The sequence below is a fragment of the Aplidium turbinatum genome, chromosome 15 (genome assembly GCF_918807975.1).
Source record: "Aplidium turbinatum chromosome 15, kaAplTurb1.1, whole genome shotgun sequence".
Taxonomy (NCBI): Eukaryota; Metazoa; Chordata; class Ascidiacea; order Aplousobranchia; family Polyclinidae; genus Aplidium; species Aplidium turbinatum.
The window spans coordinates 10,747,736-10,773,720 of record NC_137486.1 but is presented as its reverse complement, the minus strand read 5'-3'; the positions used below and the strand labels follow the sequence as shown (position 1 = coordinate 10,773,720).

General features: G+C 37.0%; 3 protein-coding genes across 3 annotated transcripts; 1 reads left to right on the top strand and 2 right to left on the bottom strand.

Annotated features, from left to right (window-relative positions):
- The first annotated feature begins 3,794 nt into the window (after window positions 1-3,794).
- LOC145783961 (beta-1,3-galactosyltransferase 5-like) lies at window positions 3,795-11,389 on the top strand. Its single transcript, XM_082595722.1, has 4 exons — window positions 3,795-3,835; window positions 6,621-6,754; window positions 7,610-7,835; window positions 10,332-11,389. Exons 1-4 carry the CDS (start codon window positions 3,807-3,809, stop codon window positions 10,891-10,893), a joined length of 951 nt encoding a protein of 316 aa, XP_082451848.1. The 5' UTR covers window positions 3,795-3,806; the 3' UTR covers window positions 10,894-11,389.
- Window positions 11,390-13,149: 1,760 nt separating this feature from the next.
- Window positions 13,150-15,410, bottom strand: LOC145783960 (beta-1,3-galactosyltransferase 5-like). The gene is made up of 3 exons (XM_082595721.1): window positions 15,389-15,410; window positions 14,387-14,609; window positions 13,150-13,729 (listed from the first exon to the last, which is right to left on the bottom strand). Exons 1-3 carry the CDS (start codon window positions 15,408-15,410, stop codon window positions 13,150-13,152), a joined length of 825 nt encoding a protein of 274 aa, XP_082451847.1.
- A 5,755-nt stretch (window positions 15,411-21,165) lies between these two features.
- On the bottom strand, window positions 21,166-24,776 carry LOC145784806 (lactosylceramide 1,3-N-acetyl-beta-D-glucosaminyltransferase-like). The gene is made up of 4 exons (XM_082596650.1): window positions 24,654-24,776; window positions 23,413-23,537; window positions 22,521-22,743; window positions 21,166-22,217 (listed from the first exon to the last, which is right to left on the bottom strand). Exons 1-4 carry the CDS (start codon window positions 24,746-24,748, stop codon window positions 21,674-21,676), a joined length of 987 nt encoding a protein of 328 aa, XP_082452776.1. The 5' UTR covers window positions 24,749-24,776; the 3' UTR covers window positions 21,166-21,673.
- Window positions 24,777-25,985: the final 1,209 nt, after the last annotated feature.

Genomic DNA, 25,985 nt, shown 5'->3' with positions numbered 1-25,985 from the left:
TCAAAAACAAGCTGTTTATTTGCCGAAGACACGATTGTTCTTGACGGGGTCCTGTGAAAAATAATGTCTACTCAAATGACCTGAAGACTAATTCTTGCCTTACTAGCTCGAACTTCGTCCGCTAGTGCTACCTGATTTAAAATATCCTGGGACATGTCACCATGTCACTTATACGACAACGTACTGTAACTTTTCGTTTGACAAAGAAATCTTCTCAAGTTTTCTTTTTTGTTTTACTTCACAAACAAGTTCATCCATGTCCATAGCGCACAGTTTGCACCGTATTGCGCAATAAAGGAAGTTGCAATTCTAGCAGAGTTGCAGTCCACTTTGTGGTCAAAGTCCTAATTAGTTTGTGTACAGTAAAAATGTAGCACACGTAGCCTACGCTGCTGAAATGAAACTGGTAGTCTACTAATGTGGAGATAAAAGAAAAAGACGAAAACTTACAGGGGGAAGGTCGGGTTAATTGAGCCACTTTTTGCATTTTTGCAATTTTTTTTATATGAGTTGCTTTTATTTCTTCATTCACAGTGCTCTACCTTCTGCGTATATTAAACAATATTTGTAGGAAGTACAAGCCTTATCGAACGACGACAACCGGGTCCACAGGTGTTTAAAAACTAGTAGTCAAATGGCTCAACTAACACCACGGTCCACGGTAAGGGTTAGTTGAGCCACAGACTGGGGTTAGTTGAGCTTCATTTATTATTTTTGAAAACACAAATTTAACCACGTTTTATTTCCAAGCCTTAGTTTATAATTAATATCAATATATGAAAACAGGTTACCAATTGTTCCAAAAGTCGCTCGTAACTCAATGTACACATCAAATAATGAAGGTATTGCTACGGCATCCAAATAACACCTTAAAGCTTGACCAAGATTATGTGCCTTTGTTGAGTTTTAAGTAATTCAAAGAGATTTATTGGACCGAAAACAGACTTATCCAACGGCTGCAATCTATGTAAGGTGTGTGGAGGTATCGTAAGCATTATAACGCCCTTTTTACACTGGAGAAATAAAGGTTTGTACAAAGATGTTTTTCCACTGACCACCAAATTCAACGTTGCAGCAACGCAATTACAACAACTACTAGTTGATTTGTACTCGGTATTTTACCTTTCAGTCAGAAGAGCCCTACATCTGAGCTGGTGGTGGTTCAGCTCGTTGCGCTGAACAAAGCAATCAGCATTTTGTGCGGTCTTGTCATTTTGAATCATTTTTTCTCCATCTTCACTCAAAGTAAGTTGCATTTTGAAAGACGCAAACAGATTGTTTTGAAATGCGACTGGACCTACAGTAGGCCTACAGTACGCTTGGATGGAAGTGTGTTCTCAACTTGAGTTTACAGGTTTTGCTATGAAAGACAAATCATGAAATTGTTATGTTGTAGAGTAACCTCCTAAAAAAAACTAGTTGTGATAAAAATGTTCAAAAGAACTTTACTGATTTTGCAGATCAGATAGGCCTACAGGTATTTACTTTTGATCACAAATCGTAGAGTGCGTTGAAAGAGCAAGAAAAGGTAGCCTAATGGAATCAGAATAATATGTCATTTTATGCAAATAACATAAGTCTAAAACAAAGACAGCCTACCTTAGAAGGAAAATTGTTGGAACACATGGTTAATCTGTTGTAACTCGTTTGTTTTACCAGCCTACCTCTTTTACTATTAGGAAGAAGAACGTGGTCCATTGTTCGAAGAACTTTTCGTCCGAGTCACATTGGCAGCGATGTAAGAAGTCGAACAAACCTGCTGCTAGCAGGGAAGGCTTTCAAACTATTAACCCCTTTCATCATGTTAAAAACCGTTTTCACGTTAGAGAGAATCTGATATATAATACTAAAGTGTCGATTGATTTTTAAAGAATGTTTTGAACCAGTGGTTCCCAACCTTTTTTTGGCTGTTACCCTAAACTCCACCTTGAAGTGAGCCAATTACCCCCACGATAAATTTTCAAAAACAAAAATGTTTATTGCTAAGTATTTCAAAGGGCTAACTATGACAATCAAAATACAATACTAAATACAAGATAAAAATGCGTGGTAAACATTCAATCCGAAAGTTGGGCCTGGACTTCAGCTGCCAGCTTTGTGATTCTGGGCTTTGTGGTAGCCTACTGAAGGCGATTCTTGCGTCGCTTTCGACATCCATCAGGCGATTGCGCTTCTTTGTTTTCATTCCCAAGACTGCTGAAAATCCTTGTTCACAGCGATGCGTTGTTAAAAAAGATGTCAGGATATTTAATGCCTGTGTCGCTAATGTTGGTGTGTCCTGGAGTCTGCTAGACCAGAAGAGTTCCAAGCCTTTCCTCTTGAAATCAAGTTTCAACGCTTCGTTCATTTGGAGAGTGATAAATTCTTCTTTAGTCGGAAAGTCGTCATCATCCACCTGGCTGTCATCGCATGTGAAGGGCTCAGTGCACCATTCGCGACTAGCCGTGTCCAAATTCGGAAAGTAGTTGTCCATCTTCTTGGCTAGCTGGCCTAAGTGGTCAGCTATGTCCTCGCCGTTCAACACCGCTGTCAAATCAAGTCCATTGCCTTCGAGGTACATGTCAAGCGTCTGAAAATGCGCCACTGTGCCTCTTCCAACTCGCTTGTTCCACAATTTAACCTTTCCAATAAATGCTGCTACGACTACTTTGGTGTCGATCACAATTGCATTCTTGCCTTGAATTAAAATATTGCCTTTGTCCAATTCACCAAAGATATCAGCCAGATGAGAAATCCACTGTTAGTTTGAGAAGTATTCAGCCAAGTCGGACTTCTTTTCTATCAGAAAAACATGGACAGCCTCACGAAGTTAGACCAGGCGGTTATCTATGTGCTACGAGACCGCCATCGTACTTCTGTGTGGTACAGTAATGCTTCGTATCTTTCTACCATCTTCTTGCACAGTTTCTTGAAAAGACGGCTGTTCAATTCCTTCGCTTTTATAAAGTTCACAACCTTCACTTGCTTCACTGTTTCTAAATCGAGTCTCGTTACCTCCCAAAAACAGGCAAATTACCCCCCGGGGGTAATTTACCCCCAGGTTGGAAACCATTGTTTTAAACGAGCTCGGTGGCCAAGTGGTTACAGCAAAAGGCTCTACTGCTGGTATAGGTCTGGCTTCAATTCCAAGTCGGGTCATACCAAAGACTTACAAATTGTACCAGTTGTGTTATTTCTTGTATAATATCGTAGTAAGGATACGTCGAGTAATAATGTGATGCATGTGTGGTGATATCATAATGTAAACATGATACAATTATTTTAAAAGAGTCTTGTGCCGCTAAAAGACCTTAGCTGTTTTACAGCAACAATAAATAAACTATATCTTTATTATTAGAAGAATACTTTAAAAACTGCTATTGTATAATTGGCCTAATTATTATTTTTTTGTGATGTAGCCCACGATGGAGTAATGTTCTATGTAGAGTAGTAGACTAATAGGCTACTCTGCTTTCTCTACTTGAAGTTGATGAACTTATTATTTAATGAAATTCCAATTTTTGGGTTCAACTGAAACAGGAGCATGCATCTGTGAAGGAGGAGACTACTCGCTGCTATCGCGTTTAGAAATTGACTGGACACTTTCATTCTCTCGTCCTCCATCCTTTGTTTAGACTTCGGCAAGGAACAAGACTCTAATCCAAACAATAAAATCTGTCATCTTTACATTGATTCAACATCTGCAGGCGTTGAATCAATGTAAAAACGACAGATTTGCTGTTTGAGTAACAGCTATGACAAAAAAACGAAACGTGATTAAATTAGTTCTGGCTTTGTTGTTGCTTTTTTTGGGACTCCATTTATTCATGTTATTGGACGAGAGATTCAGCATAACGTAAGTAGATTACTGCAATGATTTGAGTTGGAAGTAGAGATGTAAAAAAACGTTTTTTTTTGTTTTTAAAAAAACGAGCTCGTTTTTTTGTTTTTTATCGTTTTTTTTTTGTTTTTTATTCGTTCTTTTTGTTTTTTTTGTTTTTTTTACCCATTTTGACATTAAATGTCACAATATGCAGCAATTAGGGTAAACTCATTGCAATAGCGTCTCTTTCAACAAAGAAACAGTCTCATAACTCGTATAACTTATTTCAAATCAGACTATATGTCTGGTATATTGTTTCATTGCAATTTTGTAGATCTCAAGTCTCAACACACGAGCCATAAAGATTTCTCATCGTCTCAAATAGTAGTAACAGTGTCCTATGGTTGGCACATCTCAAGTATTGTCTTTAATTTGGTTCAGCCAGTTGTTAAATGTAGTACCACAGTCGTGTACAGTTTCGATGCCACCTGGGATTTTGGTTAATGGGCATGTTAGGACCAGGTGGTCAGTGTCCTGTTTCTCTGCTTCACAAAGGCACTTTTGATCAGCACACCACACTTTTTCCAGTACAATGTCAAGAGTTGTTCCAGTTGATGTGCATTTGGTGCAAACTTGATGAAAACCACACAAGCGGTTCTCGAGTTATAAGTGAAGTAACCTTAGCCACTAGGTGGCTTCATAGATAAGGAGCAATAGAAAAACGGCAATATCTCAAGAACTGCTCAACATATTTGGATATTATAATTTTTTGCTCTACCCCCATGTGTTTATGAACATTAAAAGAAGTTTTGGCTACTACTTTTTCAGATAAAAAGAAATTAACTTCTTGTCGTTACGCACCGATAAAACCATGATGCGTAACGTTCAAAAAAAAAATTATTGGATAGTAGAGGAAAGATTGATGAAAAGTTTGGCAAAAGCAGTGTAGTGCTAAAGTCGCAACTTTTAGCCCAAATCACATTTAAATGTAGTGAAAGGTGGAAACATTTTGATGTTTTTTATTTTCCCTGAAGAGGTTCAATATTCCTTTGTGATGTCATAGTCATGTTTGTTTTCCCTTAATCACACCATTGTGCTGTCATGGACATGTTTAAAAGAAGTATGGTTGCACTTAACTTAATCCATCCAATTTGAAATTGAACTACAGTAGTTTGCAGGACTTTGAGACTTTAGCAATTTTCTGTTTTTGCCAAACTTTTCGTCAATCTTTCCTCTACCCAATAAAAAAAAAAAAAATTAAAGTTATGCATCATGGTTTTATTGGTGCATAACGACAAGAGGTCAATTTCTTTTTAGCTCAAAAAGTAGTTGGCCTAGTTCCCAAATAAAATAAGTTTTCATCTTTGATGTTTGTTTTGTATCTTTATCCTGCGTTGCGGGAATATGGGTAAAACTTTATACTTGTCAGGAAAAGTATTATGAAGCATTTATTCACTATGGGAACACTGAGCAGTGCTGAAAAACTCCACTTTAAAGGGAAAATTTCTTCATTCAGGGTTGGTAGTTACTAGCAATAGTCAACATGGGTGGTGGGCATTTGAAAGGAACATTAACCTAAACCTTTTCTGACAAATGCACTTACTTTTGACAGCTAAAAATATCAGTGATAAGATCTCTTGCATTATGTCACAAATGATCTGCAAGAAGCATCAATGACAAAGTGTCTATAAGACCTTACAAGTTACAACACACGAAAAGAATACTTCTGTTTCAACATTTATAAAGCATATACATCGTTGTTAAGCTATCAGTTAAAAACATGTTTTAAACAAGCTATTGGCAATAGCTTACATTAGTAAATTACCACAAACAAGGTAATGTGTGTTCTGAATACTGCCATCTTGTTTTTGCCAAAATTTCGTGAACCGATTGAGTGTGTACAAGAATAACCAGTCCCGGTATACTAACATCGTAGGCTAACTTCCATAAAAGGAAAAAGAAATTAACTCATCTACATTATGTCATGTATCAAATTGCATTAATTCAATGTTTGTCAGGTCTACTGCCACAACACATGCCTGAGAATGAAGAAGAAAGCGAAACAACGTAGGACTATGCAAAAAACATATGCTGCTGCCAAGCACAAACACGAATTTTAGCACAACCATAAAACCATTTTTACTAGTTTAACGTTTTTCAAGAGCACTGTAATGAAACTAAACTGCAAATTGTAAAAACTTTGCAACTTTTCCAGAAAAATATGAAAAAAAAACAAAAAAAAAACGAGTGTTTTTTTGGCTCAAGATTTTTTTTGAAAAAAAACACGTTTTTTTAAAAAAAAAAAACGATTCGTTTTTTTTGCATTTACATCTCTAGTTTAAAGACTTTCCCACAAGGGCATATAGCCTACAACAAAATTTTGACAGTATTTTCAATTTTTAAAATAGTCGCATAAACAAACAAAAAATGAACTGACGGGAGATAAGTTTTGAATCGAGTCTTCTGACAATGACATGCAAGCCAAAATTATTATACGCTTCTTGATTTAACCATGCCTTGAAATGTTTTTAACTCAGGCTTTAGTAGTCGCGTAAAATCAACTTGCGATTTATTCGTACTCCATAGTCCAGCTATTTTTAAATGGTTTTAAGGTCGAGTGACTTTAAACTGGTGATAAGATAGAAACGGTTGGCAGTTGGACAAAGAGTATTTTGTTTTAACCTGACAAACATTTCCTGATTTAGCAAAAAAAAATTGGCGAAATATAATCAATTTACACATGTTGATCATTCTCATTTTGTTTTCTGCAGTACAGGCTACCGTTAAAAATGTTACTTTTTACGATCCTCGATTACAGAAGTTTCAAAAGGAACACAAAAACCGAGAAACGAGAGTTCAAACTGGTGGAACTGAGATCCAAGATGGAATACTTAAAAACTCCTGTCGTTAAAGCTAGCAACTGCGGGAACAATCCTTGTCCTTACACTGATGGTAAAGGAGCTTTTTATTTCATAGAAATTGCTGTAATTCTTTGGACTTATTTTCACAAATATGTTGATAAACCTTGAGTAGAGTTTTTTGTCGCACCACAAACATACAATCAGTGTCGAATCCAATGGTGGACAATTGTTCCCTGAAGCATAAGAAAATAACTATTCATCAAAACGTTGTTTAATGTAACTGCCCTTCTGTGATTTAATGCAAGCCTACGCATTTCAGTGCTTTGTTGATAAAAATAAAGATTTTGTTCTGCTACAATCAAATAAGCCTCTTGTTAACCCCTTTCCTAGTAGCAATTCCAAACAGATTGGCTTCTGCAAATAGCAGCAAGTAATGTCATATAATTAAAATGATTGTAACTGATTGGGATACGAAATCGTTTGAGTTATTCTTTGCAGTGTCAAAATGATTAAATTTTGACGTATTTTTTAAATTTTATACCTATTCGTGGTTGAAATATAATAACCTTGGACACATAAGATGACCCAGTGCTGTAGGCCTAATATACTGTATATAGGCTACTTCCTTCCAACAGAAAAGAAGCAATATTGTTTCACCTAACCGCAGACTTCGGATGATAGAAATTTATGACCATAATAAAATAATCAATGACCGTAATACTGCCTGGATCTTCGTATGTAAAATTGGGTTATCCTGCGAAATTTTCGGATCAGTAGATTTACAAATGTCCCAAAGACGATCTTTTTTTACATTTACTTTACCTTTCTTGACATTCTAGATCTGCCATGGTCAACTTTGATAATGATTTTTAAAAAGTCAGGTTAATTGTCATAAACCTACCGCAACTTTTGACAAAGCCGATGAAAACAAAAGAATTATTGACAGATGCAGCGTGGACGATGGTCTTCTTTGCTAAGTCAGCTTGTACAAACAAAAACCGACGTAATGTCATACGACAGACATGGGGCTCCTACCGGCAAATTCAAGATGGTAGGTTTATGTCAGTTTTTATTCTTGGAGAAAGCGACACTACTACTTCGCAAGCAACAGTTGACGAAGAAGCTGACCGTTACAGCGACATTTTACAAATCAAAGCATCTGACAATTACACGTAAGTAATTCAAATGCGCCATAAGACAACCACCATCATCATTCGTTCTGTCGATTTCGACTCTCGATCACTTTATAAATCATGTCCCTACACAGCTCTCGATTCCTCAAAACCTACTTTAACTCTTCCATGCCTATCCTGTTGTCATACATCAATGTATCGAGCCATCTCGTTTTGGGATGGCCCCTTCCTCTTCCTCCTCAGACCAAACTAAGCATGATATTATTTTCCAGAGGTTTGCTTCTCATTATGTGGCCAAAATATGAAAGTTTTTACTTGATGATTCTAGCTTCTAGGGATATGTTTGATTGTCCGTTTCAATTTGTTTCAAAATCTGTTTACTTTTGCTGTCCAAGGAACACTCAGTAGCCGTTTCCAACACCGTAATTCGAAAGCGTCAATCGTTTTTCTGTCTTTTTTGTTCATTGTCCAATGTCCATGTTTCGCATTTGTAAGTTGCAATAATAAAACTGAAAAATTTGTTAAACAAACTAAGTGAAAGAAGTAAAGAATTTGGAATGGAAATGAAGCAAAAGAAAACGGAAACAATGGTAATCACAAAGAGAAAAGAAAGTGATATTTAAGTTTCTCAAATCAAAATGAATAGAATAAGTAGAAAGCAAGTAAAAAGTTTTCGATAATTTGGGACAACAATAAACTGGAACGCTAAAGATGATAAGGAGTTCAATACAAGTATTGCTCAAGCAAAAGCCGCTTTTCAGCAAATGAAATCGATATTGTGCAACAAGTACATATCTTTCTCAACTAGATGGAGAGGATTAAAGTGCTACATTTATCAAATTCTTAAATATAATTGAATACGTGTTTGTTTTGTTTGTTTTTTATATCTTTATCCTGCATTGCGGGAAAGCGGACTTGAGCGCTATGCATCGGTGTACGCCTTCCGACGTACACCTGACCCACGCTGCAGCCGACGGCAATGTCTGTTTCCGGTTGTCTACTCTACTTATGACTTAAATTTGGTACTACCCATTACTCGAAATCGATCACTGGGTAAAAGCAATTATCGTAAAGTTTCTTGCCAAGAGAAACAACAGCAAGTGCGGGTGGCTGGATTCGAACATGCAGGCTCTCGACTGCGAGCCCAGCGCGCTAACCACTCGGCCACTGCTGCCGATTCGTAAATTCGAAAAGGGTCCAATTTCATTTTTTCAAATTTCACTTTTATGTTCTTTCGATTTTTGTCAGTGTCTTCTAACTGATACCGGTAACTGAAAAAAAAGCCAAATTTTTCAAGTCTAAACATGAAAAATATTTCCATTGATTTAAATAAAAGCCCAACTCTAGCAATTGGGCCTTAACTTTTCCATAGTTTCTAAGCATACAATCATTATCGAAATTCTACTGTAACGTTTGGCTTCGATCACCGAACAAGCCCGTTCGCGCACACTACCACAAAAGTAAATGACCAAAACAAATAAAATGCATTTATTTCAAAAACGCCTTTGTGTTAATTGAGCCCTTCTTGAATTCACTTATTCAATCCATAAAATTGGACAATCAACAAAGGAATGACCAAAAGAACAAACAAGTTTAAAATGTGGACATTTCGAAAAATGCAGATGATTTTCTGGACTGCAGATAAAGACAAACCGACAAAACCTACACCAACATACACCTAATACACCAACAGACCGAGAATCTTGGAAACTTTTCAGACAAGAGGCACATAATACAGATATACAAGAGGCATAATGGCATACCTACAGTCAATGCCTGGAATTAAGTACTACAATGAAAGAAGAAGAAAAAGTTGCATTTGGAAATATAATATGTTAGATCAACTTCTGTTTTGTTTCAAGTTTAATTGTTTTGCTCTTCCAAATGCTCTTCGTCTTCATTCTAACCAATGCATTTCTTCCCCGGAGTTATTGTTTAAAACCGACGGAACATTGTAATCAATTTTGGAAAAAACTGTATGATTGGCCGAGTGTTATTAATTATAATATTTAACTTTCAAGATTGACTGCCTTTTTTTGTTATAGTTTTGCTTTTATGTCTTAAAAGAAAGCTCATAATTGTTGTTGACATCATTTTATTATTCCTGCAGTAAATCAACGCACCCATCAGAAACCTGTTTCAAATCGATGGGAGCAAATTTTTTTTGGATTCGAGAATAAGCTTTACATAAACAAAACCTTGTTAATGAAAACTTTTACTCCGAGCAAATGTTACAAAAGGATCTTCGGTCGTTCACTAACGATCACTTTGTATATGAAGTTCATTAAATGTTTTCACGTGATTTAAGACATACAGCGCACTCGAATATTTTACTGAGCTGTTCATAGTGTTCAATGCAATGTACAGATAATAGCCAAAAACTCTTAACAGAAAAATCAATTTGAGATGAAATCAATGGGAAAAATTCTATTGAAGCGAACATTTCTTTTGTTTGAAAAAATTTTGGAGTAGCCCTGACTAGCCTACATATCGAAAAAAGTACACATATTATCGTTATTCTTATATTTCGTCCAGATATGTCGTCATGAAAACGTTAGCAGGAATGCAATGGGCATCAGAAAACCTTCCAAAAGATTATTTTTACGCATCAGTTGACGATGACATCATATTAGATATATTGAGAGTTAAACGTATCATCGATCACCGGTTAAAGTCTCCTTTTATCAAAAAATGGAAAGAGTTTCCGTTTTTGTGCATCTACGGCATGGTTGAAGAAAAGGAAAGGAGACCAATAAGAGATTCAGACAACAAGAATTTTATTTCTAAACACGTTTACCCCTGGACGCGGTGGCCTGTCTTCTGCCTCGGGGGCATGTACATTACAAGTGTGCGTGTTGCTCGGTTACTCTGGAAGCTGTCACGATCGGAAGTCATTCTTCCTGTGGATGATGTTTGGATCACTGGGATTCTACGCACCAAACTTGGGATGCCGGATGTGATGGTTTTAATGACTTCTCCTCCGATACCAAGTATACACTGCCAAGGATCTACAACATTAATGCAAGAAAAGTGGAAAGCGTATTTGGCTAAACTGAAGGATGTAGAAGTTTGTACTTGTACTACAGAAGATCGATAAAACATGCTTTTTACAATAAATAGCCTACTGAATGATATGGTAATAAGTTAGCAATAACATACATATAATGGATAACAATCTTTACTAATATTTTGGCATTTCTTCAACTGTTCCTTGGTTTCCACCAAAAATAGGTCTCCGCTTTATTATAACTCGATAATTTAAGTTTTAATCGCTGTCAACAACACTGTAACTTACTTGTTAAAAATGTTCAGAAAACTAATTGGTGATGACTGATGAGAATGAAATGTACTTTAGGTCTGTGTTTTTTATACAGACAATGTGACAACTCTATTGGTTGTTCCGCCAAACGTTGTTGCCTGGTCCACTCACCAAGAAACTCAATTTCCATCACCTTGAGACTTGAGTGGATAAGTTTCACTTCCTGCTAGCTTGTTGGTTTTGTTTAGAAGACTGTATCTTTGGTTTAGAAGACTTTGGTTTCGAAATGGTGTTTTTGGGACGTATTCAGTGTTGTACGTTGACGCTGAGGCTAGCGCCGTCAGTTTATTTTTTAGTTGACGGAAGTGATAGCGCCGTCAACTATTTTTCCGATTTTAAGCGTCAAGCGCTATGCGTCATTTTTTGTTTGCATGAAAAATCTCGTTGCACAATGAGAGTTAAATTTTGTTTGACGTTTTGACTTTCAGGCTGATAACAATGAACAATCTTTTTGTGTGGCAGCTGTTCGTCTATCCAATTATGCAGTTTCAAGTTTGTTTATCGTATCCTAGGTTAATCTGAGTCGAGAAAAGACAAAATCGTCTTTCGCAGCTCGAAACAGTCTTAAAAACCAAACTCGTTAGAAGTCGAATACTTCCGTTTTGTGAAACCCTGACTAAAATAGCGCTACAAATTAGCGCTGACGCTGACGCCGTCAATTTATTTCATTGACGCGTACAACAATGGACGTATTGTACTGTAAAGCATGTTCATGCTCATACTCAAGTACTGTTTTAACAATTTCATTTACTCTGTTATATGGCGCTATCGAAACAAATTGATTTGACATGAGTTGGAAAACAGAGTTTGCCAGTATAGGCTTGCAACGTTTTGAGCTTGTGTGTGTTTAACTCTTGATGTGTTACTCGCTTATTGCCTAGCTTGAGCGAAACGATTAAACACTTTGGCGTTATGGAAAATTTTGTAGGTGTACAAAAAAAACGCCATTTGTGAAGAGTTATAAAAGTGCATTCTTGCAGTAATCGGTTGACCAACTAAGACTAGCAAGCTGCAAGCAGGTCACGTAACAAATCTATAATAACCTACATTCTTGAGTTCCAGTAACGTGACATGACCATCCCATAGGCCTACTACTAGTCTCGTAGATTGTATTTTCAATTTCAGGTCTCACAGTGCAGTCATTCTATTTTGAACAGTCTTTACCTAGCCAGGAAATCAATCTTTTGAGGGTTCAATGCCAGAAAACGATATATCAATGCAAAAATAACCATTAGGTACCGTAATATGAATCCAGCGCACATAGCAGCTTGTGAAAACTTCTACGATTTTGGAACCGAATAAGCTACTCACGTTAATTAATTATTATACACATGTTCATTATAGCTTAGCAATACAGTAACGCGATATTCACTGGTGAGATTTGGTTCCAATCGAGTCGTAGGAAGCGTATGAGCTTGACTGAACTATTTTTGCTTTCCTCACAAAACTGACGTTTGATCACCAGGCTAATCGTTACGTCACGTCTGAGCAACAGACTTCTGCCTTCTGCTTTGGCTCCATCAAACCGAAATTGTTCATAAGTAATTAGAAAGCTGACACCACGACAGACGTGGGATGATAGATGGATACTCGGATTCAGTTAGTAAAAAGTGGCATTAAAATAAAATTCAAACATCGTAACTTCCTGTGAACATAGCCAACCATCTTTCCTCAGCCTGCTGGGAAAAAGATGTTTAAGTGTTTGCAGATATACAGTATACACCCCATTGAAGAACGTTTTTTTTTTTTGCAAAAGATGCCCATTCTCAATCATCTCTTGTTATCGCAATATAATTTATAAGTCTATTTAACAAAAAGTTTTTAACTACACCGTATTGGCTCGTTTAAACTCATTCGTGCAGATTTATGAAAAAAGTCATATGCAAAAAGAATAATAAAAAAACGCCTAAACGCGTAATTATAATCTTCAAAGAGTCAGTGTTCGAAATATTAAAATGTTTGCTTTGCACCCAGCGGCATAGCCTACGCTTTCCAGCCATTCACAAATTAAGTTTATTTGGCCTTTTGATGTCACTACATCATTACAGGTCTGTGTTTTGGATCAACTTGAGTTAAGCAAACGAATCTACCACTAAATGTATAACTGAGTATGTCAACCCATTCAGTGTAGTTATAGTTTTCAGCTTGTAAGTCTTGATGGTGTATTGCTGTGGTGTTTGGTGGCACATCAATTACCATCTCATCAGGCATGCCAAGTTGATGACGGAGAACTCCAGTTATCCAAACGTCATCATTCCTGTTCATGGGATTGATTCTTGCTTGATATAACAAACGGCCAGCCACCCGGACTGTTGTTGTGTACATGCCACCCAGGCAATACTTTGGAAAATAGGGCCAGATGTATTCGATTTTGGAAACAAAGTTCTTGTGGGTCGTATTGCGTTGTGGTGCGCCAGACGTGGTACAAAACATGCATAAAATAGGAAATGTCGGCCATTTTTGGTAGGCAACTACTTTTCGATATTTCACAACCAGGTCAAAGACTCTTCCCATGTTCAATATGAAATCGTCATCTGCTGTCGAATAGAAGTAATTGTCAGGAAGGTTTTCGGAAGCCCATTGCATTCCAGCTAATGTCTTTAAAGCGATGTTGCTAAAAAATAAAGTAATATTATAAATGTCATCGAAAGTGTTAATGTAAAAACAAACTAATATTTATAATTTAAATCTGTTGCTTCGTTTAAGGTTTGTAAGTAAATTGTTAAGACGAAAGTGATTCCATTAATGCAAATCACAGTTTGTGTTGATATCATACCATTGTGAGAAAGTCATGACCACGACTGTTGAGGGGACAATTTGGGCCGGTACCAATGAGATCCTCGGGCACAAAACTGAGACATTTTTAAGAAAAACGCATTGCATCTACCAAATACGAAATAGTTTCTTCGTTACCGGGCCCTTTGGAAAAGTGACTAACCCCTAAAATCACCCCTGGCAGGGACCGAAAGTTCCCTCTGGACCCCTTTGTCAACGCTACTGGTCATGGCGTCTTTGCAGACCTAAGTTCAATCCAGACCAGTTTATACAAAAGACTTCCAATTAAAACCAATAGTATCCTTGTATAAAGCGGCAAGAATGAGTTGGAGTAACAATTGGAAGGCGGTACTGCCATGGCTAAAAAAAAGTAGACTACTAAACTTAAACTTCACAGTCGCTGAAAACCTTTACTTTTGAGGAGCGACAATTTACACAAATCCAGACGTTATTATTTTCTTCATTGTAATAGCATATTTCCAATATTGTAGCCCACCTGTAATTGTCAGGCACGTTTGCTTGCAAAATGTCGCCATTTCTGTCATGTTCTTCGTTCACCAGTTTTTGAACTTTTTCTTCTGCTTTACCCAATATAAAAATGACGTTAAATCTTGCTCCGCTGACGTAATTAACAGTACCCCAAGTTTGTCGGATTAGTTTTCTGCGTTCGAAGTTTGCTGCAGCCGACTTCACAAACGTCATCATAGTCCATTTCAGAGCTGTCAAAATAAAGCTCATTCACACAGTGAGTTATGAAATTAGTAACCTAAAAAAGGTAAAAAAATAAGCTGCAAGCTACAGTGCGTGGCCCTTTTACTGTAGCCTACTGCTGTCAAAACAAAGGCAAGAGCGGCAAAAATATTTCCAAAACAATATTTTGATAGATTACATAGGCTACAGTGATAGCCTTGACCTGCTGGTTTTGATTTAGCTGACAAAACTTGTTGGTTCAATTGTCTATACGTTTACTTCTTATTTATAACGATTTGATCACTTAGCGAAAAAACAAAAATATATGTCTTTATTTGTTCCAAATCCAATCTCGCCAAATCGTTGATCATTGTAGCCTAGTTCAACTTCATTTTGTACTCAGTCAGTAGAAAGCATCTGCTAAGTTTGAACCAATGATGAAGTTTACTCGTTCAGCATCACCAAAAACACAGTTAATCAAAGTACGGACGCTATAACATGAAACATTACAAAACCCCTTTTCTCACCCCATTGCGATAGAATTGTTCTGCCTATACCACTGCTATAGTTGTAGCCTACTTTCACGTATCCCGCAGACATCAAAAGTAGGTTCCTATAATTTACTGAACGTATACCTTCATCTCACTAACATGACGAAGTTTTAACTACCCTATACGAAATTTTTCTGCGTAGACTATAGGCTACCATTGCTGGCCTCGAAATTCGTTTGTGTTGACGGCGGACAAACGTGTCCGGTCTGAGCAGCCATCTCGGCGGACAAATTAAGTCTCACGGCGGACGGACACACCAGTTTTAGCGTCAATCGTCATGTTTTAATCACTTTATCTTGATAATTTTTCACCATTTCAGAACTATAGCTACGGTTTAGAAGGCTTTTTAAAATTTCAGAGAAGTCACTCTGAAAGGCTTTCATCAGACCAACGAAGTTAGCTTGAACAGTCAAAGCGCCGTGAAGCTGCTTACGCCGGATAACTGATTAACTTCCGCCGAACGAGGTCGTGTGGCTTATTGCGTCACAATGCTCTGGGCACGAGTCGGAAAACTTCCACACTAACGCTACTATTTTTTGCTATGCAAAGTTTCAATAGGCTTTTTTTAGGTTTATTTTTGCGTGTCATGTGAGCGAAAGTGAATTTTTCCTGAGCCTTTTCTTTTTTACTGCAATACCAAAGCTTAACAAATTTTGTAACTAACCTTGCCTTATCAATATTACTCAGAGATCAAAGCCAGACATTGTGACGTAAGAGCTAAGTTGTGCGTGATTAGTGCAGAAGTACCAGAACTCCCATCGTTTCTGGGCGAAGAATTCACCTTTGTTACGCTGATTCAATGTCATCAATCGTTGAAGCAACGTAAAAATCGAAAGTTTTCCTGCTTGAATGGACACTAAGGAATACGATGCAGTGTTCACGTTTTCTAGATGTGCGGGAAATTATATTCTCGCAACAAATTGTTCGTGCTATGTAATGACGATTTGTATCGCTAGTTCCTGTGTTATTTCTCAGCGGACAAATATGACCGATCTAGATGGTACTTCCCGCGGACATCACATGCTGTGACGGCGGACATGTCCGCCGTGAATTTCGAGGCTTGCATTGTTTTTAGCTTACATCTTATACTGTAATGGTGGATACTGGTTAGTCCATGGCTAGTGGCGACCTAGGCTAGTTCGCTATGGTTTAGTTTTGACGCGCTATTGTAACCTATACTCAGGGCCTGATTAAGGCTCATGGGGGCCCGAGGCACATCTAAGTTTAGGGGCCCCTATTGGCAATCGCCTTCGATGCAATGCCATGTAGTCTCTGCGAATGATGAAATATGGGCTAACAAATAGTTCAAGCAAAACTATAACTTCATAAATATTAATTTAACCAGTTTACCTACAACTTTCTAACAGTATGAACACTCTTATACTTGTTACTTATATGAATATAACCAACCTACGGTATGCAGACGATACTGTTTTGTTTGCTGAATCAGCAGAAGCTCTCCAATCAATAATAGAAAAAGTGAACAATATTGGAAAGGAATATAACATGAAAATCAACACAAACAAGACGAAAACGATAATTATTACAAGAAACTGTACCAAGTTTAAATATTACTATTGACGGAATGCTGGTCGAACAAGTTAAAAGCTTTACCTATCTAGGACACACAATAACTGAAAACGGCAGATGCAATACGAAAATATTGAGACGAATAGAAATAGCAAGAAACAACTTCGTAAAAATGAAAAAGAACAACTCGCAAAATTAATATCAACACTCGAAAACGAATTATGAAATTCTTTATCTGGACTACGTTACTTTACAATGCAGAAACATGGACACTATCATCACAAATGGTTAAACGACTTGAGGCATTTGAAATGTTTATTTATAGAAGAATGCTTAACATTTCATGGAAGGATAGAATCACAAACAAAGATGTACGATCTAGAATACAAACCAACATGGAAATTTTACAAACAATTAAATCAAGAAAGCTAAAATATTTTAGTCACATGATTCGCAATAATTCTATTCAAAGACAACTATTAGAAGCAAAAATAAACGGCAAGCGAAATAGGGGCAGACCACCAAGAATTTGGACTAATGATATCGAAGACTGGACAAAACTTGACTACAAAACTGCAGTAAAAAAATCTCACAACAGAAAAACTTGGCGCCTGATTGCCTCCAACCCTCGGCGAAAGGAAGGAACTTAAGAATGATGATGATAGCTACTTGTTACAAAAATTATTGGATGAAAAATCTAACAGATTGGAAAATGATCGCAATTCATACTAAAAACACCAGCAAAATACACACTTGAATTTGAACTAGCAGAGTTTATTAATGGTTTCTTGAAACCTATGAAAGTATTGACTTTTTTTACATACGATGGAAGATTGGCATAAAATGCTGTAGCAAGTAGCTTCTATATTAATTATGGTTATCGGGTTTGGTATAAAACAACACTTAAATTACTAACACCAGTAATATCTAATAGTAATATAAACAAGCTAACAAATTACAAAGTAAAAGCGGTAGTCATTAGAGAAATAAAAAACAATTGTTTTCACAGAATAATTGTGCTAGGCCCTATTACGTAAACTGTTCAGTCATCATAACTCTTGATCACTTTATTACAATTTACTGTTTTTGAAATGTGAGCTGGTTGACAGCAGAATTCCAGGATAGTACAAGAAAAAATACAAAGTAGCCTATTCATAAAAATATTATGGCAGGCTATTCCAGAAATTATTAATTGCCTATGTAACTAAAACTAGTTCCATTTCATTGTGGTATCAGTAATAGAATGTTAAAACAAACCCACCTCTGTGCAACGTTTTACATGTTTTACTGGCACAACAACTTTCACTAGCTACGCCTACGGTACTAATGTAAAAAAATTGGGGCCCCCCAAAACCAGGAGGCCTGAGGCCTGTGCCTCATGGTTAATCGGGCCCTGCCTATACTGTGTGTAGGTCTACTACAGTGCGGTAGGCTACTTGCTAATACAGTACTGTACTGTTCCGAATTCTTTTGAACAGTGGGCTACTTAATAAAAAAAAAACTTGTTTCATATGGGCCTGCAGTAAAGTACGGTAGCTACTTACGTCGGTGTGAGCAAATATTTTCTCCGCAGTCACCATAGTCTTTGCAGCGTGGAGTTTTCAAATATGTGATTTTCTGTCGTTTAGTTTTGTATTGTACTTCGTGATCTTTAGATATGGTCGCCTCAAAACAAGATCTAGAAATTAAAAAAAAAAGCAGAATTTTTTGGGCAATTCTCCCCCTACTTTTTCCTTAAAGAGGCCCCGTAGTGCCCCTTATAGGCATCTATTTTTTCTTTTGATTTGCTACTAGCTACAGTCACTCAGCCATCACTGAGTTGGTTAGCCACTTAGCCTAGTTCTTACCTTTTCTGAAAAGCAGCTTGAAAGTAAAGAATATGGGTTGCGGCAGAAACAAGCAAAAGTATTACCAGAAGGAAAGGTAAAAGCTTTCGAAATGCAACTATGAAATTTTGAGGCGACTTTGACATGACAAACAGCAGAAGGCTAGGCTGCACTTCAAGATTTTTATAATTTATGTTCCAAGTTTCAGCTGAGACGTCAAATCTCACAACTTATTTTTCTCCTCCTGTCCTTTCTAATGACTAATTGTTTTAATAAAAGTAGATTCAATTTCTCCCTGGTTTTACTACAAACATTCACGATAGTTTCCCAAACACACAACAGTGTTCAACACCAGCACTGTAATTTGCAATGCGTTTGTTGAATTCCTCGTGAACATAATTTTCGTGTTGATTCAACGGATGATGACATCGAAGTTAAACTTTGAAAAACTACTAAATTGTCCAAGCAAGACAACACAACGACAAAAAAGCGCATGATTGATAAGTCGCTTTTAACAAAATGGTAGAATTTTTCACTGATTGTGCTGCCATAGAAAAAGTAAGTATTTGCGCATAACCAGCTCAGTGGTCGAGGGGTTTCGCTTTCGGCTACAGTGCTGGTAGATCTGAGATCGATTTAAGGTCAGGTTAAACCAAAGACTAAAACCCTTTAACTGCCACGCTTTTTGATGCATTTTTCAGAATTTAGTTTGAGCAAGACTTTGATTTTGAACTGCTGTAGGCTACTTTGAGAACGGTGACTGCCAGAAAAAAAATCAATATATGTGTTGCATTTTCAACAGCCTTTAGAAATATGTTTACAAATTTTGTGTATTTTTTTTTAAATACCTTAAATGACTAAAATTTCTGACAAAATACAAAAATTTTGCGATTTTTTGATTTTTCTTTCGTTTCCGTTTAGATATCTAAAAAACATCTTCAAACTGCGGTAAACTTTACCGGTGGGTGTCAGGCAACTGTTACGCTCTCCACACAAACGTTGTCAAGATGACGTTTCTGCGTTATGCGAAGAAAGAACCGCATGAACTTCACTTTGCACAAAAAATTCCTGTAAATGATTGAAAATTGCAGAAAAAGTTCAAATACAAACCTAGCATTTTTTTCAACTTTTACATAATGAAATAGCGTATGGAAATAGCATCATGGACAAAATATATAGGCCTACACACGCTGCAGAAAACATGACAAGTGTGCGAATACTTAGCAGAGATGTTCAGATCGACCTTTTCCAGAATCCTGATCTGATGGTTTTGGAAATCTAAAAGATCCTGTCCAGATCCTGCCAATTTTCAATAATTCTATAAACATCTCGGCTTCCTCGCAACCCTCAATCCTTAGACATTTGATTGAAGGAATTCTAAATGACATGTCAATGTGATTTAGAATTCACACTGTACACTGAAATTCACAGTGCACACTGGAATTACAGCTCATTTCATGTCATAAAATCTGGTTAGGTCCTGGATAATTTTATGGGCTAGGCCTACGTTGTTTTCAACTTTTGATCTGCTGCAAAAACTTTCGAATCATGTCCCGAGTTTCGCTTTTACTTCAAAGGAAGTAAGCATAAGAACAAATAAAGAAAATGTAGACATTTATGCTTGCAGCGAGCTTTTAATTGAAAATAGGATGAATTTTATTATCAAGTTTAGTTTCGTTGCTACAGGTGAACACTGAACAATATGCACCAATTCTAATGTGTTGGATTTACAGAGAGAGACCTAAACTCGCTATCGAGAATAAAATCATTAAAACTACTTCGGCATCTCGAAACAAAACACTTCACTTTGAAAGATGAACTCAGAAACATTTTGAACGAAGAAGACAACCACACCTTTCCTATCTCTGTAAAGCTGGTTTTTCAGCAGTGGCAACAACTAAAACAAAGTTGAGAAGCAAAAAGAAGGTAAAAACACCGTAGCTGCATGTCTCCTTATTTGACATCACCGGCGTTGAACCATCTTGTTTCCAACAAACCCAGCGGTTTTATGTAGGACAATATTGTCTTAAATATTTTTTATTCTACTACAGTATGTGTAGATTAGCCTACCCAGTAGCCTAGTTATTCTTCACCTTTGATGAAGAACAGCAGGCCTATTGTTTTTGTGCTTCTGAAAACCTACTACTGTAGCAGGGGACCGGCAGCGTGAAGTGTGTTAAAACGCTGTCAAAAATTAGACCAATAAGTAGCTAGTTGTTACACTTGTTTTTTTCCGCCCCGTCAGCTCAGTGGTTAAGCGCTAGAATCAAGATCACACGGTGCTGGTTCGACTCTCGGAGTGTGCACTTGAGCAACGCATTTCAGAACTGCTCTCCATTGAAGGGCTACTAGTGGAAGGAATAGTTCCCCAGCAACATTTTAACAGCAATCAGAAAACTTCACTCTGTCAATCTCGATAACCGGTTCTGCATCAAAAAACCTCCACAAGTAGCTACGCGAAACTGTCAGGAATAAAATATCAAAGGCTTTATCAGTCAAAAACCAAACCAATTGCCGGTTCGCGAAGCTATCTTCATTTCAAAACCGGTCTGTGAGTGAAAAAAGGTTGGGAACCGCTGGTTTAGAATACTGAAAGCCTATGCCTGAATAATTGGCCAGTTATGTTAAGTAGCCTAGTTTGTCTTATCAAGACAAACTACTTTTATTTCAAAAAGCAGTAGTAATATAGTAACGTTTCTAACGTACAAATCTGACGTTTTCCAGTCACAATTGCATTACATTCAGCAACGAAGATTTAACACAGCGTGTTTATAAGAGTGCTGCAAAAACAATACAAAAGTTTATTAAAATATTATAGGCTAGCGTTACTAGAGGTGTTCAAAACGATGTTTGCCTTATGACAAATTCTATTTACTCTATTACAATTGAACTTGCAGTAACAGAAATATGGAACAATCCATATTTCTGTTCATCCCGGATGCCGTCATCCCTTTGTCGACAGGACTATCTAAAAATTTTGATGAACTTTGGGCTCGATGGTATTCAAATTTCGATTGGTCTTTATTTCGTTTCTTTCGTTATAATAACCACAATTAAAATGAAATAACAAAAATAAGTAAATCCGAAGAATTTATTTACCAAGCTTGTAGCCCATGTGTGCATGAAAAGACTTGTTGCACTGGAGAGTGGAGACTGGACGCACAATTATGTTTGGCACCTACGTCTTTAGCAAAAGCAGTTATTGGTGGTGTTAATATCGACAAGAAAATCGTTCCATTGTTTTCTAAACTTTCTAGGATTCAAGGAACCGTAAAATCCTTCATAATGCGTGACCACAGAAGGTCTCACTTCGACAAGTGTGAAATGAGGGAGTTCTACTTTTTGCCTAAGTATTCCTGTTACTAACACGTCATCAACAGGAATTGTACCAACGGTTCTCGAAGCTTCCCACAGTTTTTTAGTGACAGATAGGCTCATGGTATACATTGCGCCGGGACAGTATGGTGGATATACATCTGCTGCATATTCTTCTTTAGATACAAAATATTTGCTTGGTCGCCAACGATCAGGTGACCCAGGGTCGTTTCTCAACTCGTACATACAAATGATTGGGAACTCTTCAGCATTTACTTGCTTGTACAATGACAATGCATTTTCCACTTTAGCTAAGTCTATGAAAACGTCGTCATCAGCAGTAGATACAAGATAATCGGAGGGCAATTCGTCAGATGCCCATTGCATGCTCCCTAAAGTCTTCAGAACTACGTTTCTGAAAAAACAAACCAGTTTTTAAGCAAAAACAGAACAAAGCTGTAAAATATCAAATATTCTATACCTTGTTAATATAGATGACATGACTGTTATCGCGCATACAGTAGAATCCGCCTTACTCAACACCGGCTAAATCGACGTTTTGTCCAACTCGACCTTTTTCCCTGGTCTCTGCAGAAAGCTGTAGTTTTGGTATTACTTGCTGTATGTAGCATATGGTATTATCGTCATCGTCATTTTTATATTGAAAGCAGCATATACCAAATAAATAAAGCTACGGTCAAGGTAGGCTATTTCTTACCGATAAATGTCCTCGTTATCTAATATAAGCATGTCCTTGTTGGTACGGTGTTCTGCCCTGAGAAAACTTTGAGTTCCAGGATCAGATTTTCCAACTACAAAAATGGTGCGCAATTCCATTCCATTGAAATACTTTAAGGAACCCCAAGTCTCACGAATTAGCTTTCGACGCTTATGATTGCTTGCTGAAGATTTGATCAACGTTACCATTTTCCAATTTGGACCTGCGGTAGGTAACATACAGGCAAATGCACAGTCAATAACAATTACCTTAACACCATATTACTTTGTCGCATAAACTGAAATCAGAAAGTTGGATGTTGCAATTCTGCTGTCGAAAACCATGCACGACATCGCAATTCATAACGCAGCCTACTAAACGAGACAAAAAGTAACAATCATTCAACTTAACCTTATTTTAATTCACAGACCTTGAGTACGTTACACATGTGCGCATTTCCACAGGAATTACTGAAAAAACAACTAGAATTAAATAAGAAAACCAGAAAATCAAGTACCTTAAAATCTCTATAATAAAATTGAACAATAGATTCAAAAACAAACTTTGGCTTTGAATATGTGACTTTTGCAAATAGCAATGATGTTGATACAAGATGCGCATAGCACTACGAAAGCGAAATTGCTTATCATCAGTTGAGCCTGCACAGTGCACATGGTTTGTACGTGCCAAATAAGACGACACGAATATGCGTTGTGCACCCAGAGCTTTACACAGCCGGCAGAGCTAGCGCAGTCGTGTGAAGGCGTAGCCGAGTGGCCTACACTACAGAAAATTTAAACAATATTATCGTTAAGAAATTAACCTAAAACAAAATTTAAGTATTCACAACTCAGCAGATATGTCAAAAAATGGTTTGCAATTAGCATCTCACTGTAGCAGGATTGATGGGAGCAACTTGGCTCTACATTTAAGATAGGTTTCTTGAAAAACTTTTGTTTAGCTCGTGGCAATTTCGCATCTTCCGACTTGACTGTAGTGCTAAAAATTGGAACTTTTCTGAAAAGCAAAAATTATTTAGTTTGGCGACTTCGCCTTCTAAAAACAGTGTCCTATTGGATTAGATGAACGCATCACTCTAACATTGTATTCGAGACTTTTGAGACCACGTTTTTCATAGAAAGAGATGTAGCCTACAGAAGCCGGAGTCTGAGTGGAGCTGGAATCTGAAATTCTTTGCAAAAACAAGAGCAGGAGTCTGATCTTTCGCCTGTTGATACCGCTAGCCAGCTTTCAGCAAACAACTATTTACGCCGAATTTGGTCCAGTTGTTATTTCGTGTACTTTATGATTTTATTTTCCAAGCAGTCATTTGTTTATTTAAAAGTATGTTTAATATCAGTTATATTGTATAAAAAAATGGATTGTGGTTTATGATTTGCGCTTCGAGTAGGAATAGAGTTTGGAGTCAATATCCCGAACAGATTTGGAGCAGAAGTGGAATTTGAAGTCATACACATCGGAGTAGAGCAGGAATCCAGAAAACCTGACTCCGTACACCTCTGATAGGTAGACACAGAGATACAAATTCAGTAGCTGATGTATTGTACAAAACTACCAGCAAGCACTACACCAGAGTTACTCAAATAATGTTAACAAAAGTCCAGTTTAACAAATTGAATATTTTTAGCGGTCCGGTAAATAAGTTATTTCCCACGCAACCACGAAAGTTAAATTATCTGTACCAAACCACTCTTTTAGGTAAAATGTAACTACAATTTGATTTCTGAGAAAGTGTTGGGGAGTCTGAGAGTCGAAGCCCCCAAGCAACTAGGATAATCACAGTAAAAATTGATTCCTTCCAGTAGAAATGTGTTTAAAGAAGCCCTGAAACGTGGCAATGAGGTTATTCTTCCGAAAGTTCAAGGTCCACCATCAACCATCAGAAGGTCCGGATTCGGACCGCGGTCCGCCAGTTGATTAGCCCTGCACTATACCTTGGCCCCAAATAGGCCTAGGCGTTGCAACTTACAAGAAAGAATACAGAGGATAAGTCAGCTTGAACGGAGACGAACTTCATTCTAGAAAGCGTAACGAACTATAATAACAAACTGCACCATTTTGTGAAAAATTAAGACAAAGCAATACTTTTAACAAAAAAAAAATTAGTCATACCTTTCATCCTCCGTGTGTGTCACAAGTAGCGATGGAAGCCACAAAAGGAGGAGAAAAACTACAATAACATACAATAAATCTACCAATTTTGTCATGATATTTACAAAATAACAACACTAAAATATATTACCTTCAATTAATTACAACACGATTTGTGTTAGCTACTACTTTTTAATACAATTTGGGTAGAGAGGTAACTCTTTTAAACCATAAACAGACATAACTAAGCAACAACACTACATTTAACATTATAAAAACAAAAAACAACAAGCGAACGTTTTCGGCTAGTCATATAGCCCTTTTCAAGCCTATAAGAAAAATACATGATTGAAAGAAATGCTAAAGAATCATATAGTATCACAGCAAAAATATGGTCAAATCTAAACATTTGAGAAACTGCCTCGCTCACACAAAATGATAACTGAAAATTACACAGCGCAACGGGTCAAGTATTTCAGAGGTAAAAATAATTGATTGTTCAGACAAGGACTCAGGCAGATTACGCAAGAAAGACAGAAGCACAAGAGATAGTGGCACAAAACAAAATAATGCGAAAAGCACAAGACGTGATAATTTAATCAAAAAACTGTTAAAAACTGCTTGCGGAGCTTCTTACCTTTTAACAGTTTTTTGATTAAATTATCACGTCTTGTGCTTTTCGCATTACTTTGTTTTGTGCCACTATCTCTTGTGCTTCTGTCTTTCTTGCGTAATCTGCCTGAGTCCTTGTCTGAACAATCAATTATTTTTACCTCTGAAATACTTGACCCGTTGCGCTGTGTAATTTTCAGTTATCATTTTGTGTGAGCGAGGCAGTTTCTCAAATGTTTAGATTTGACCATATTTTTGCTGTGATACTATATGATTCTTTAGCATTTCTTTCAATCATGTATTTTTCTTATAGGCTTGAAAAGGGCTATATGACTAGCCGAAAACGTTCGCTTGTTGTTTTTTGTTTTTATAATGTTAAATGTAGTGTTGTTGCTTAGTTATGTCTGTTTATGGCTACTACTTTTAGTCTGGTTTCTGTAGGTATTAGATTATTTTTCTCTGTAATGTCTCAATACAACAGTAGCCTACAGAACAGGCAAGCTCTTCAACGATAGCTACATTTAAACCAACACAATGATTGATCTACATTATGGGCGTACGTTTGGCCAGTTCTGCTACATCGTTGTGAATCCTAGACTACAGTAGCCTATATGCCCGCAGATAAAAAAGGGCTGAAATTTGATTCATACGAAGAATGATGAGAATCAACTGAATTGATAAGATCACCAACGAAGAAGTGCAGAGACGTTCTGTGTGTATTCCTGACGTCTTCATAAAAAC

Coding starts and splice junctions, on each gene's coding strand:
- LOC145783960 (XM_082595721.1), bottom strand. CDS start 15,410: ATGACGATTGACGCTAAAACTG. Junction 14,610..15,388: donor GACGATTGACGCTAAAACTG/GTGTGTCCGTCC, acceptor TTATTTTGACAG/CTCTGAAATGGACTATGATG. Junction 13,730..14,386: donor AACGTGCCTGACAATTACAG/GTGGGCTACAAT, acceptor TTTATTTTTTAG/CAACATCGCTTTAAAGACAT.
- LOC145784806 (XM_082596650.1), bottom strand. CDS start 24,748: ATGACAAAATTGGTAGATTTATTGTATGTTATTGTAGTTTTTCTCCTC. Junction 23,538..24,653: donor ACACACACGGAGGATGAAAG/GTATGACTAATT, acceptor TTTGCTTTTCAG/AAAAGTTCCAATTTTTAGCA. Junction 22,744..23,412: donor CTCCCATCAATCCTGCTACA/GTGAGATGCTAA, acceptor TACCTACCGCAG/GTCCAAATTGGAAAATGGTA.
- LOC145783961 (XM_082595722.1), top strand. CDS start 3,807: ATGTTATTGGACGAGAGATTCAGCATAAC. Junction 6,755..7,609: donor TCCTTGTCCTTACACTGATG/GTAAAGGAGCTT, acceptor AATTATTGACAG/ATGCAGCGTGGACGATGGTC. Junction 7,836..10,331: donor AAAGCATCTGACAATTACAC/GTAAGTAATTCA, acceptor TATTTCGTCCAG/ATATGTCGTCATGAAAACGT.